The 13,877-nt window shown below is 33.4% G+C and overlaps 1 protein-coding gene across 39 annotated transcripts in view; it reads right to left on the bottom strand.

Annotated features, from left to right (window-relative positions):
• The window catches only part of LOC114327522 (microtubule-actin cross-linking factor 1), an 865,580-nt gene that overhangs the window by 195,105 nt on the left and 656,598 nt on the right, over positions 1–13,877 (bottom strand). For 38 of the 39 annotated variants that reach the window (XR_007697614.1, XM_050648743.1, XM_050648753.1 and 35 more), the window contains one exon: positions 4,171–4,392. The exons of the other annotated variant lie outside the window; for it this stretch is intronic. Coding sequence is in view for 37 of the 38 variants with exons in the window: in XM_050648743.1 (XP_050504700.1) it covers positions 4,171–4,392 (222 nt within the window). In the remaining variant the exon portion in view is untranslated. The remainder of the gene's footprint in view (positions 1–4,170; positions 4,393–13,877) is intronic. 39 annotated transcript variants of the gene reach the window in all.

Genomic DNA, 13,877 nt, shown 5'->3' with positions numbered 1-13,877 from the left:
AGTCTTATGTTTTGTAAACATTTTTTTTTATTTCTAATTTAAGGAATGCCTATTTCCAATGAAAATCAAACTACAGTAGAGATGGGCAAATCAAGAGTCAAAGAGCCGAATCTTTAGACAAATTTCGAAAAGACATATTTATCAACAACATTAGGTATGTTAATCATACAAAGATAGTGGCAGATAACATCGAAGATCTACAGTATCTTTTAAATGCTCTGACTCTTGCAAGTGAAGCTTTGGGTTTGAAAATAAATATTAATACAAAAACAATGATTATACAATAGGGAAATTATTTCACGGTTTTTGCTGTAAATTTTAAAGAACCGCTTGGATTGACATAAAATTTGGCATACGCATAGCCAACATGTCAAAGAAAAAAAGTGATATGGTGCCGATGTGTGCTTTTGCTCTGGGGGTGAGTTTCACCCCATCTCGGGGGTAAAAAAATATATGCCCAAGATAAGTCCCGAAATGGATAAATAATTTTAAACAACTTTTGTTCTATAGAGTTTTTTCACCAAATCAATACTTTTCGAGTTATTTTTAAGTGAATATGTAAGTGAAAATAACCACGTTTTTAGACGGTTTTTCGCAAATAACTCACGACGTAAGCATTTTGTCGAAAAAAAATATTCTTAGCATAAAAAACTGTATAAAAAAGTGAAAAAAAAAAACGGTGTATATATTAGGTCTCTATACCTAGCAAAAGAAGAGTTAGAGCTAATGAAAAATAGGTTCATATTCGAAAAATTCCAAATAGAATAATTCAATGTGAAATATTCAAATAATGAAGCATTCTTGGGGGAAACACATTACAACTTTTTTAAAGGGTTTAAAAAAGCTTTATTTCTGTTTTTATAAAAAAAAATTAACGTTACGATCAAAATAAAGTTGGTCCCTTTTGTTTTGGCAAAAAAATCACCTCCCAATTAGCAACTTAAATGAAATTAATCTTTACCGCTTCACAAGTTACTTTACTTATGTTGTGTTTATATGATCAAGTTTCATCGATTCGAAGTGCTTATTTTTGAAAAAATCTGGTTTTAAAGTTAAATTTTTAAAAATTTTAATTTTGAAAAAAATGCTTTTTTTTAAATAACTTAAAAATTGTTGGAGATACCAAAAATCTTAAAAACAATAAAAAAAGTCGGCTTTACTTTTCTGAATATTTTGTATTTTTTTCTTTTTCTGTACGACAAAAATTGGTTAAGATTCGGTGTTTCTAAATTTGCACACACTCGTGATACGTGACTCGTTCAAGCCCTTTTAACTACAGCTCTTTCAAAAATAAGGACTCTGAACAGATGAAACTTACAGATCATATGATCAATACATACGCGAGTTCATTTGAAACGCTAATTAGGGGGTGATTTTCCCGAATTCTTACCAAAAAAAAAGAGACCAACTTTATTTTGAGCGTAACTTGTTTACTTTTGATGCTAAATTTTTTTTTAAAGTAAGGATCAGCATTTTTTAAAATGAGTTTTCCCCAAAAAAGTGCTTCGTTTTTTGGTTATGTCAAGTTAAAATATTCGATTTGGAATTTGACGAATATGAATCTATTTTTCATTAGCTATAACTCTGCTTCTACTAGGTAAAGTGACCTAATATATACACCATGTTTTTCACTTTTTTAGGTGCTATATTTTTTATAAGAATTTTTTTTTCGACCAAATACTTACTTTTTGAGTTATTTGCGAAAAACCGTCTGAAAATGTGGTTATTTTGTAGAAAAATTAACATATTCACTCGCAAATATCTCGAAAAGAATTATCTTGGTGAAAAAAATTTATAGAATAAAAGTTGCTTAGAATTAGTCATTTTATCCATTTCCGGACTTTTTCGAACATATATTTTGCACCACCCTTCCGGGGGTGAAAAATATTTTGCAATATTTTACCTTTAAAGAACGTACTAGTAGAAATATTGATCCAAATGCAAAGATATATGTAGCTGGAGAATAAATCGAGCAAGTCAGGCAGTTTAAATGCTTAGGTTGTCTGCTAAACGATAGTTGAGACCCTGAGACTGAAATAAAGAGTCAGAAATAAACTTAGTAAATTTCTGACTGATTGCAAGTTGGATCTCAACCTGAGGTACAAGATGTACAATTATTGTAAGTTTGGCATGTTATCTGGTATGGAATGGAAGCATGGACGTTAAAAAATAGGTCGGGCGCCTACGCAGAAATGCACGGCACCTTAAGAAGAAGAAGTTGCTGACATACAAGTCTAAAATATCGCCAATATAAAGTCGCCATCAACTTTGGTTGACTTGAATGTACATTATTGTAGTTTTAGATTCTGCACAGAATTATGTATGGTTTTTAATTCATTACACCAAGTTCGGTGAAATAGAAAAAATAAGAGATAATTATCTTAAGAGATTTTCTTAAAGACATATTTTTTAATATGTATCAAAAATTAAAGCAAAAATTCGAAAATTCACGATTTTAGTTCCAATATCTTTCACATCAACTGCTATAATAAAATCAATAACAGATTAACTGAACAAACAAAATTTAAATAATAAAAAGATCTTTATATTAAATAATTTACAATTTATATTCTGATTCTGATTCATTTATATAAATGGTATGAATAAATAACTATAATATGAATATCTTTTGAATAATCTTTATAAATGTCTATAACGTAATTTTTGTAATCAAATAAACTTACTTAGACCCCTTTAAGAGATTTCATTAACTTTTAACAATTTCATCACTTAATTTCTTCTAAATGTATACAGTATGGTGCAAATATAAAGAATAAATTCGTTATTTCGTAAACCGGCGATTTGAAGGAAACATACAGAAACAGGTTGATTTTTATTTTTAAATTATGATTTTTTGGAATATATATCATGATGTGACGTCATTCATGTGGGTGTGATCAGGTAATCGATGTTTTTTAATGAAAATAGGGGTCGTGTGTTAGCTGATTTATAAGATTATTCAATTCTCTATTCAGTAATATAAACATTAGCATAATTACTTATAGTATTCAAAAAAATTAATTAAATTAATTGACACAAACAGAAGAATGTATGTATTTTATTTATATCAAAATAAATTTTACTGCTATCAGAAAGCAGAAAAAACTGTTTGTTTGACAAATAAACATTGCTTTTCGCTTAAATTAAATGTTCAAACTACCAAGGACAGCTTGAACATTGGATTTAAGTGAAAAGCAATGTTTATTTATGAAATAAACATATTTTTCTGTTTTTTTGACAGCAGTAAAATGTATTTTTATTTAAAGAAATTACATACATTCTTCTGTTTATGTCAATTTATCTACATTTTTTGTACACCCTTTATGAATAATTATGTTAATATTTATATTACTGAATAGAGATATGAACCTTCTTCTTCTTAAAGAGCCTATCTGTTTCGGATGTTCCGGATCATCATGGCTATCTTGACTTTGTTTACCGTAGCGCGGAACAGTTCAGTGGTAGTCGTGTTATACCAATTTCGTAAATTTTGAAGACAGGAAATGCGTCTTCTTCCCGGTCGCCTCTTACCATTTACCTTCCCTTGGAGAATCAGCTGGAGAAGGCCGTAACGTTCTTGATTTCTCATTACATATCCTAGATATTCCAATTTTTTAGTTTTGATGGTCGAGCCGATTCATAGATGCAACAGTTAGTATCCACGCTTCCATTCCGTAGACCAGAACTGTAAATATTTAGCATTTTAACAGAAGGTATTTTGTTTTTAGTGATATGTCTCGACTGTTGAAAATGGGTCTCATTCTAACATATGCTGCTTTTGCTTTTATTGTTCGCTGTTTAATGTCTGTTGAGTGGTCCCATTGGCTATTTAAATTGGTGCCCAGATAATATGTATATTGCTATGAATAGATATATATGAATAACCTTTCAAATGAGCTAGCACAGGACCCCTATTCCCATTAAAAAAAAACATCAATTACGTCATCACGCCCAGATTAATGACTCACTAGTATGATAGGCCAAACAATCATAATTGAAACTTAAAAATCGACCTGTTTCGGGATTTTTCCTTAAAGTTACCGGCTTACGAAAAAATGATTTATTCCTTACATTTGCACCATACTGTATGTTTGACACGAATTGATCAATACAGATGTAATATGTAACAATAACCAAAAAACATAGGTATATAATAAAAAAATCACTCACCAGTGTAACTATATCCCCTTTGCACTTGTCAGCGATCTGCCTCAGCCGGTCGTACAAGAAGTCCACCAAGTACTGGTACCTCTCGTTGAACTCGTCCAGCTCTTTGGCCACCAGATCGGCTCCGGAAGGTTGCCTGGTGTTCCAGACCGCAGCGTTGGCGTCGAGAGAAGGCTGGTACTCGAGCAGAGCCTCGCGGAACTTCTGCGCCCCTTTGCTCCATATCTGGTGTTAGGGTTAGAGAGGTTATGTTAGGTTAGGTTAGTCAAGTCAGTGCTATGGTGATATAAATAGGGTGAATATATAGTTATGTGTGACGAATTGTAAGCGAGTGATGTTTTGTTGGGTTTTTGTATTTATAGAAACGTGTGTGTGAGAGAAAAAGACTAATCGGGGATATATGAAGTTGTTCTTTGGTAAATTAAAATCATAATGTACAAAATGTGCCCATGTTTATTATATACATGTTAACTATAGTGATTTTAATTGATTAATTTTTAATCACTGTGAAAATGGTATGTGTGTGTATAGATATCAGTATATCATATTGTATTATCGAATATCACTACATCAGTGTGTTCATATTTCTTAACTGCGCATGATCAGGATTTTTAGTTCACGTCTCCGTAGAAAACAGAAAAAAAGAAATATTTGTTTAATTTAGTAAGTAGTTATTTATGATTTTTTATATCTTTTTAATAGAGGCCTTTTCCGACGACTAGGGCTATTAATCTCGAGTGATCAACAGTATTAACGGCTAATGGGTTTGAGCAGACAGACAGATCTAATAAGCAAAGACAGAAATCGGTCTGTCATAGGTCTGCCAACAGGACATTATATGCTGAATAGGCCATTGAAGCTGATGGTATTAGCAGATGATGACCTATACAGATTCTGTCACCTAAAGAAAGAAATAGCAGAGTATATTTTATGTCAGGGTGAAAGCCTAACAGATGTACGGTTCTTTGCATTAGGAAAAGAGAAGCCTACCTGCAAAGACCTACATGGAAGGTTCAGCCTAGAAGATATTAGACCTTTTAAAAGGGTCAGGATAGAGAACGGCCTCAGTGGAATACGCCAAAAGAGATCTCATCGAATATATCTAATGAGTTTGGGATACCTTGGAAAAATCAATATTTTTACACAGAAAAAGCTCTGACTAGATGAAGTGAGTGATAAAGTGAATTCTAAGATTATTAAAAATTAGTCTCTTCTGTTCTTGTAGGTTGTTATAAGAGGGATAGGAAAACGCAGTTTTTTTTTTTCAAAAGTCAGCATGTTATATTTAGTTTCAGAAGTTTTCTATGGCTATGATTAAGTTGGTGCTGTTGATAGACCTGTAAAACGTTTCTTGATAGACCTATTGTTCAAAGAAGAAGAGGAAGGGTCGTTGATAAAATCGTTGAAGATATGAGAAATACGGGAATATGTACTTGGCGGAGGAAGTAAATAGATAGAAATGAATGAAGAAAAATTCTTGAGGAAGCTCAGACAGGGTTGTAAAGCCAGTTGAAGATTTCAGATATAGAATATGGTTCACAAATAAGATCCATTAAAATGTACTGAATACTATGACAAAATATCAAGCAGGTACATATTATTTACGCTCTTCTGTTACTTAAATCTGTAGATTCTGTACTTTTATTAAATATAATTCATTATCGAACAACTGAAGCATATCCACTAGATGGATTTATGTCATGTTACATGTTAATTGTATTTGGTAGTAATTTATCTAGATAAGAGTTTATGGTAAATATATACTTGAGATTTTATTATGGCTGGAGTTAATTTTAGAACATACACTGGCACAGGATAGAAGGAGGAATATATTGTTTTTCATCAGATTAAAGATAAAACGATTTTAAGAAATTTGGGCTCGATAATTAAATATAGGGCATGTTTAACAATAATATCTGATAGATCACGGAAAAAGTTATGATCTTTTAAACGTAAAACCATTAATAAAAAAAATAAGTATGTACAGAACTTGATGTCAAGCGAGTATATAATAACACCCTCAGAACTTTCAGCTTCAAACGTGTATATATGGCTGATGCCTAGAAGACCGAGGCCCAGTGTGTCAACTGTCAAATTTATATTCTTTTCTATTGCCAATTATAAATAACATTTACAGTTTAAACATCATGTTCACAATTTTATTCCAGATACATTTTTTTGAAAATGTTTTCCCGATTGGAAATCCAAAACCATCAAAGAGAGCTAAACAAGTCCTGACAATTAGATCCAGTTATAACAAGTTTAATAACGGTTGTAGTTTGATTTAAGATTATTATTTCAAACAAAGTATAATATTCACATTCTATATTGCAAATTTTAAGAGAAGATTCTAAATTCTTTAAAGGTAATTTTTAGATAAAGCCCTCCACTGACCCAAGATTTATAGTGCCAAAGTGCATATATACATTAATTGAGTGACGTGTTGCGCGGAAGGGTTAGGTCTTGTTAAAATAAATTTCGTCTTCCTTAAGTAATCTATAAACTAAATAGTCTATTTAAAAATAATCTTTTGTTAAATGGTCAGATTTCTTTAAAATGGTGATTTTTAAACCTTATCTAACTATGTACAATCAATTATATCCCGAATACTGCAGGAACTACGAAATTTTAACCAAAAGACAGAACAGCATGTATTTATGTCCTAAAGGAACTACATAAGTACCTAATCTCAAGCCTTAGCCCTTCTCTCTATCTGTCGTTATCTGTAACTTTGGTGACCTTTCATCTATTGATTTTAAATTCAATAGGATTTTTCCTTACCTCGACACCGTAAGGTACAAGAGGACGGCTTAAGTAAGTAAGTAAGTAAGTAAGTAGGATTTTTCCTTGAATTAACAGAAACTTGTGCACCAAGTTTCAAAAGTCTAGGACTTTAGGATCCTCCAAGACTTATCAGAGAGACAGACAGATAGACACAGTTTCAAGAACGAACTGTTGACCTAGACCTAAATTAAACCCAGTTTTGATTTAGGAATGCGCTGGGTAGCTATGAATATGAGGCAATTTTGGCTTAGTAAATAAATTTATATGGCTTTTATCGATTACAAAAAGGTTTTCGGTAGGGTAGGCATTGAAAGCTTTTGAACATATTAAGAATCAAAGGCACTGATGGTGAGACCTACGTAATAGAAAACTTGTATTGGAAGTAGAAAGCAGTCGTACGAGTCGATGGGAGATTAATCCAAAAATGTTACACTCAACGAGGCCTCAGACAGGGATGCACTCTATCCGCGCTGTTATTTCATTTATACGTGGATATAATTTTCAGGCTTTACAAGATTTTCACTTTGGAGTGAAATCAATGGTAAACTGGAAGAGAAATGGAAAAATGAATGTTTCTAAGACAAGATTTATGATATTTAGTCGCCAACCTCACGACAATGTTTCGCTACAGATAGATCAACAAAACATTGAGAGAGTTACTTTAAATATCTGGAATTCGACATTACAGACCAGTTAGACCCAAGTAAAGAGATTAAGAGCAGAATTGAAGCAGCTCTCACAACGTTTCTAAAACTGAAATCATTCTGCTGTAACCACAGCTTAAACCTAATACGTGAAATAATGAGCACATGCTACATTTGGTCAGTGTTGTTACATGGCACCGAGACCTAAACTTTGAAGGTTTATACGATCAATCGCCTGAGGCGTTTGAGATGTGGTTCCATGGAAGAATGCTCCCAATACCCTGGACAGCGATGCGGACCAACAAAGCTGTGTCAAATACAACAAAAACCATTCGTGAGATATTCTTCTTCTTCACGTGCCATCTCCGCGACGGAGGTTGGCAATCATCATGGCTATTCTAATCTTAGATGCTGCTGCTCTAAATAGTTCGGTTGATGTGCATCCGTACCATTCCCTCAAGTTACGCAACCACGAGATTCGTCTCCTTCCCACACTTCTCTTGACCTAGATTTTCCCCTGTATAATCAACTGAAGTATGTTGTATCTCTCATTACGCATAACATGCTCCAGGTACTGCAGCTTTCGTGTCTTGATGGTTTCCAATATTTCCAGTCTTTTGTTGACTCTTCTCATGACTTCGTTGTTTGTTATATGCTCGAGCCATGATATCTTCAGGATTCTTCTATACACCCACAGTTCAAATGCTTCCAACTTTTTAGTAGTCAATGCGTTAAGAGTCCATGCTTCTATCCCGTAAAGCAGAGTCGAGAAAATGTAACATCTTGCCAGCCTAACTCTTAAGTCTAATTTCAGTTCTCTTGCACAAAGTACCTTTCTCATTTTATTGAAGTTTGTTCTTGCTTTCTCTATTCGAACTTTGATTTCTTTGGATTAATCGTTTGTGTGATTAATTATTGTGCCAAGATAGTTGTAGTTTTCTACTTGTTCTAAAGTTTTACCTTTAATTGTCAGGCTTTCATCATTATTTTGGGTTTTTGATATCCTCATAAATTTAGTTTTCTTGATGTTTATTGATAATCCATATTCTTCTCCATACTCAACTATCTTGTTCATTAGCTTTTGGAGGTCTATAAGGTTGTCTGATATTATGATAGTATCGTCCGCATATCTAATGTTGTTAATTGGCGTTCCATTTACCTTTAGTCCTGCTGTTTCTCCCTCAAGAGCTCTTTTCATAATTTCTTCAGAGTATGCATTGAATAGTAGTGGTGACAATACACACCCCTGTCGTTTTCCTCTTTTAATTTCGAACTCTTCTGATGTGTGTTCGTTAATGCGTATGTGTGCTTGATGTTTATAATATAGATTTGTTATAATTCGAAGGTCATTGTATTGTAATTGTTTTCCTTTGAGGACGTCCATTAGCTGTTTGTGGCGGACTTTATCGAAAGCCTTGTTGTAATCTATGACTAAGCCTATGTTGTAATATTCGTGAGATATTGAAGACTATTAAAATAAGAAAAATTTCATACCTAAGGCATTTTCTTAGAGGATTCCGGTACAGAATCCTTTAACTTATTGAGTAGAGGAATCTGAAGAGAGCAAATGTCATGGCCCAAAAATATTCATGATTGGACAGGAATATGCAGTGCCTAACAACTATTCCGATTAGATGAAGACCATGATCAACTCGAAAATGCAATTGCCAACTTAGGGAGACATATTAGGGAAACCATGTTAGGGGGACCATATTAGTGGGATCTAATATGGCAGCGAAAGAAGAACGATTGACCGTGAGGAAACTATATTATAGGTATCGGTTTATTGAATGCAATGTTTAAAATATTCTCCAAAATTATTAAGAAGAGATTAAAAATAATTACAGAAACCATGACAGTAGAAAAACAACAAGGTTTTAGAAAAGCCAAGCAATGGTTTTATTATATAAACAAAACAAAATAACGAAAAAATACGGTTGGTGGTTCTCAGATAAGGTACCTTCATGGAATAATGAAGACAGTCCAATGGAAAGATTCGTCGAAAGACAGCTAAAAAATAATAATCTTCTACTTTAATTACAACACCATGGGTCGTTAATTTTACATAAAAATAAACAAAGTCAGGTCAGATTTAAATATCACTTTTTAAAGAAACATTTATGAAATAAGCACCACATAGATTATACAAAACCTTCAAATTTAGTTGACAATTTTCACAAATTTGCAAAATTATCTGCATAACCGTAGATACGTATGTACATTTTTGAAAAAAATATTTACCAAATTAAAACGAAAACAAAACTTTGGTAATCTAAACTTCAATAACCCCGTAAGATTAGGTCTTTTTGATGTATTTATTTATAACCAAAAATCTTTAATTTATCAAATTAAAAATAAAATAATTTTATTACAACAAATGTTTATTGAAGAAGTTACAGAAGAAGTTATCTTTTAATTAGTTTTTATTTTAGCACTTCATAAATTATTAATTAGATAAATGTCGCATTATATGAACAAAAAGCAATTAAGAGGATCGGTACGTATTTTCGGCTGCAATGCTATTCAAATGGGTATTCATTTTTTTCGAATCCTGAGAAAACTAATAAGTATTTTTGAAAAATTTAAACGCGGAATGAAAGATTACGTTATTAGCGAGGGCCGAAAGTCCCTGAGAACTTCTATAATGTTTATTTTAATAAGTTACAGGGGTGAAAAACTAAGAGAAAATTTAGTGTGATATTTAATTTCAAATATCTCATTCAAAATAAACTTTTTATTTATTCTAAGGGACTTTCGGCCCTCGGTAATAATTTAGTCTTTCATTCCGCGTTTAAATTTTTCAAATATATTTATTGGTTTTTTCAGGATTCGAAAAAAATTAACACAATGCCGTGGTAATATTTTCCAAATCTATCTTTGTCTTACAACGCACTCAGCCGAATATAATATTGTCAGCATATATTGTCAGTCAGACACTGACAATCAGTGACAATTTTAAATATTTGACATTGCATCGGGAATATTTTAAGATATTGATTAAATATTATTGATATATAGTGTATTCGATAAATAATTGATTTAAGACGTGAAATTAATAAAAAGTTATTTATTGTGTATTATTTGTGGAAGATCCAAGCAGAGAATAGATCAGGATAATATATTCTGTGATCCAAGTATTTTGTTGTTAAAGATGTTCAAAATTGTAAGCGTTCCATAACAATATATTATTAAAATATCACTTAAACACTTTTCCTCTTTTCTCGATTGAGTATTAGTTTTTGTTGTACAAATAAATTATTACAATCACTGAATACATAGTTAGTGAAAAAATGATCACATTTATTAACTGAATTAATAATTTGCAATTATAAAAATAACAGTTATCCAAGAACATTCAAAAGCCATCTCTTTAAATTATTGATGACATTTTCAAGTAGAATGACATTCTAGTAATGTTTACATATCCATACCAGTGTGAATTTTACTACACGTAATTTGCCGTGTAAAGACAGAAAAAGTAGGGATACACGTAAAATATTTGCGAATTATGTACCCATAGCCTTAACCAACTTTCTGATAAATACTTCATAAACAGAAATGATTAGGCAAATTAATACAGAAATTATGTGTATCTTGTTGAAAGAGTTTCTATTCGCCCAACAGTGGGATTATATTTATCAGCGTACCACTCGTCCATCAGTCGACAAGGGCGGATCCAGGACCGATTTTCGGGAGGGGCCATAAACTTTTTTTGGGGAGGAGTACCAGAAGTACGGGGGGTAATTTTTAAAAATTAGGGTTACAATGGTGAGTTTTAAGTCACTGTTTTCCCCACTGTATTCCTACACATTTCTTCGTATCCCAGTGCAGTTCTTTCAACAAGTTTAATACTATTTTTTCCAATGCTTCTCCTGCCAGGCCTTGTTCTTTCCCTCTTTCTTGATTTTCACTAATTATTTTTAGGTTCTCATAAGCGTCAATGAATTTGACAAAGTCTTTTGTAATTGTGTATGTATCCCAAATTTAGAGAAAGCTGTTCCACGTGAGATACGTATGTCGCTTCGTCAAATATTATTTGTTTAATTATATCTTCACCACAACATGTTATTAATTGATTTTGACTGCTGCTACTAATGCATGTTCCTCAGGAAGATGCTGTGGATAGGTGTTATTTAAGAGTTTTATCTCGTGATGCGATTTTAAACCTTAACACTGTGGTGCTAAGGCAAAACCCGATATGTCAAAAAACGTGATTTTGCAGCAGATGAGTTTAAAAGTTCGCGGTGTTGTTGTAATAGTGGACATATCGGAAACAATTTTATTATCTACTGGTTACATGGATGCGTTTAGTCATGTAGGGTTTTGTCATCACATTCTTCATCGCTCAATGTACATATTGGAATTAAAAACGAAAAATCAATCATTTTTGACATATCGGGTTTTGCCTTAGTACCACAGCAATTCCCCTCATTCCTAGGTCCAGCATCTTCGTCCAGAAGCATAAGGCCATCATCACGATGGTCTCTTAGAGGAATATTTTGTCGACCTAAGAACACTATATAGACCCTACTATTGGTCGTAGTCTTTCTTTATTTTTTGTTTCTGCTTAGACCTCTGAGAGTCTATCTCGTTAATAAAAGACTTTTGAGGGTTGCGATAACTTTTTAGAAAATCCAGCTCAACCTGAACGGACTCCTTGTGGTATGATGTTTTTTCATGGGTTTATATGACTCCGTCTTTGCTCATGAGTTTGGCGAAAGATGTTAAAGGTTTCGTGACAAGGCTTTGGGCTGTCATCCCGTTATTGTGACCATATTTTTCATTAGAAAAATGAAACGCAATATTTGTAAAACAATTCCTTTTGACTGTGCGAAAATACCAACCAACTCCTTTGTTCTAAGTGCTAGTGACCCAAGTAACGCTTCACTTCTTTTTTATTGTTTGTGTGTCTAGAATATGGAAATTTATACGATTTTGATGGCTGTCAAGATCGTTCTAACAATTGGCACTCTGTAAAATTATCAACATTTTGATTTATAAAAAACCCAAAAGTCATTCTTGAAGCTTGTCCGTTACTTCTTTTTTTCAATTCTAGTCCAGAAAACGTATTTATCCCCTGTTTTGTACGTATATATGTGTTTGAAATTAAAAACATTTGAACTGCAAATATTTAAATTTATATTATTCTAAATTCTCTAAGGGGGCCATGGCTCCCATGGCCCCCTCCCTGGATCCGCTTTTGTCAGTCGACTCGATTCACTGATTCAAAGTTGGAGATTCAGTTTTGGTTTTATACAAGTACGTTTAAAAAGTTGCTTGGTGCAACTACTCAGTTATGGCTCAAAGTCTGGAGATCTAGCACTTAGGCCTAATCGAAAAACTCCACCAAGTTTTGGCGTCAATTCCGTTCCCGAGAATACGCTCATATCCATTGACATATTAAGCCTAGACTCGGCATACTCACCAAAAAAGCGTAACGCGGAAAGAGCATGGAAACAGTCGATCGGTGGTCTATCTATCTCTTTTAACCAAGCGGCCCCGCGCATGTGACCGACAAAGATGGCTAGACCACTCAATCCTATGTCGGCGTTACACCTCATTACATGCATTGAGTGGCATATCCCTAGCCAAGTCTATTCTTGACATGTCTCTGCTCATATCACCCTGTCCGAACCGTCTGTGTCAAAGTCGGTGACAGACTATCCACTCCCTTTACTCCTCAAGAAGCAGTTCCACAGGACTCAATATAAGCGTCTATACATTAGTTTACAAGAGCGACACCTATCTCTCCCTAACAATATATCCGAAATAAAATTATTGTATTCGCGTATTTTATTAGTTTTCGCGTATTTCATTACGTGAAAAATTTGGGTACTCCAGCCATCTTACTCTCCCCATACATACAAAAACTTAATCAGGTCTGCTGTAGAGTAAAGAGCAAAACTCAAGAAGAACAAACTTATGGCAACGGAGCGGAAAATCTTGAGGAGAATAATGGTCAAAAGCCATGTCTATTAGCAGTAATCCATTAAGTAGCTAGTATCCCAACAATTCAATCCCTCAGTAAAAGGTACGTCCTCAAAACTATCGAAAGCTCGAATCTCAGAGCAAAAGAGTCTTCTATGGGACCATGCCATCGCCGAGGGCAAGTACTCATCAGAATTCCTCAAAACGAAGTTCCGTTCCTGAGAGCTAGGCTTCTAAAGTTAGTAGCCAAAGCACTTTCTGATGGTAACTTCGACACGCTAGTCCTAGAATATTTCAGAATAAGGCACCAGCCAGCATAATATATGAGCTAAACACAATGATCAAAGAACCGTT

The sequence above is a fragment of the Diabrotica virgifera genome, chromosome 4, assembly GCF_917563875.1.
Source record: "Diabrotica virgifera virgifera chromosome 4, PGI_DIABVI_V3a".
Taxonomy (NCBI): Eukaryota; Metazoa; Arthropoda; class Insecta; order Coleoptera; family Chrysomelidae; genus Diabrotica; species Diabrotica virgifera.
This window is presented reverse-complemented; position numbering and strand designations above follow the sequence as displayed.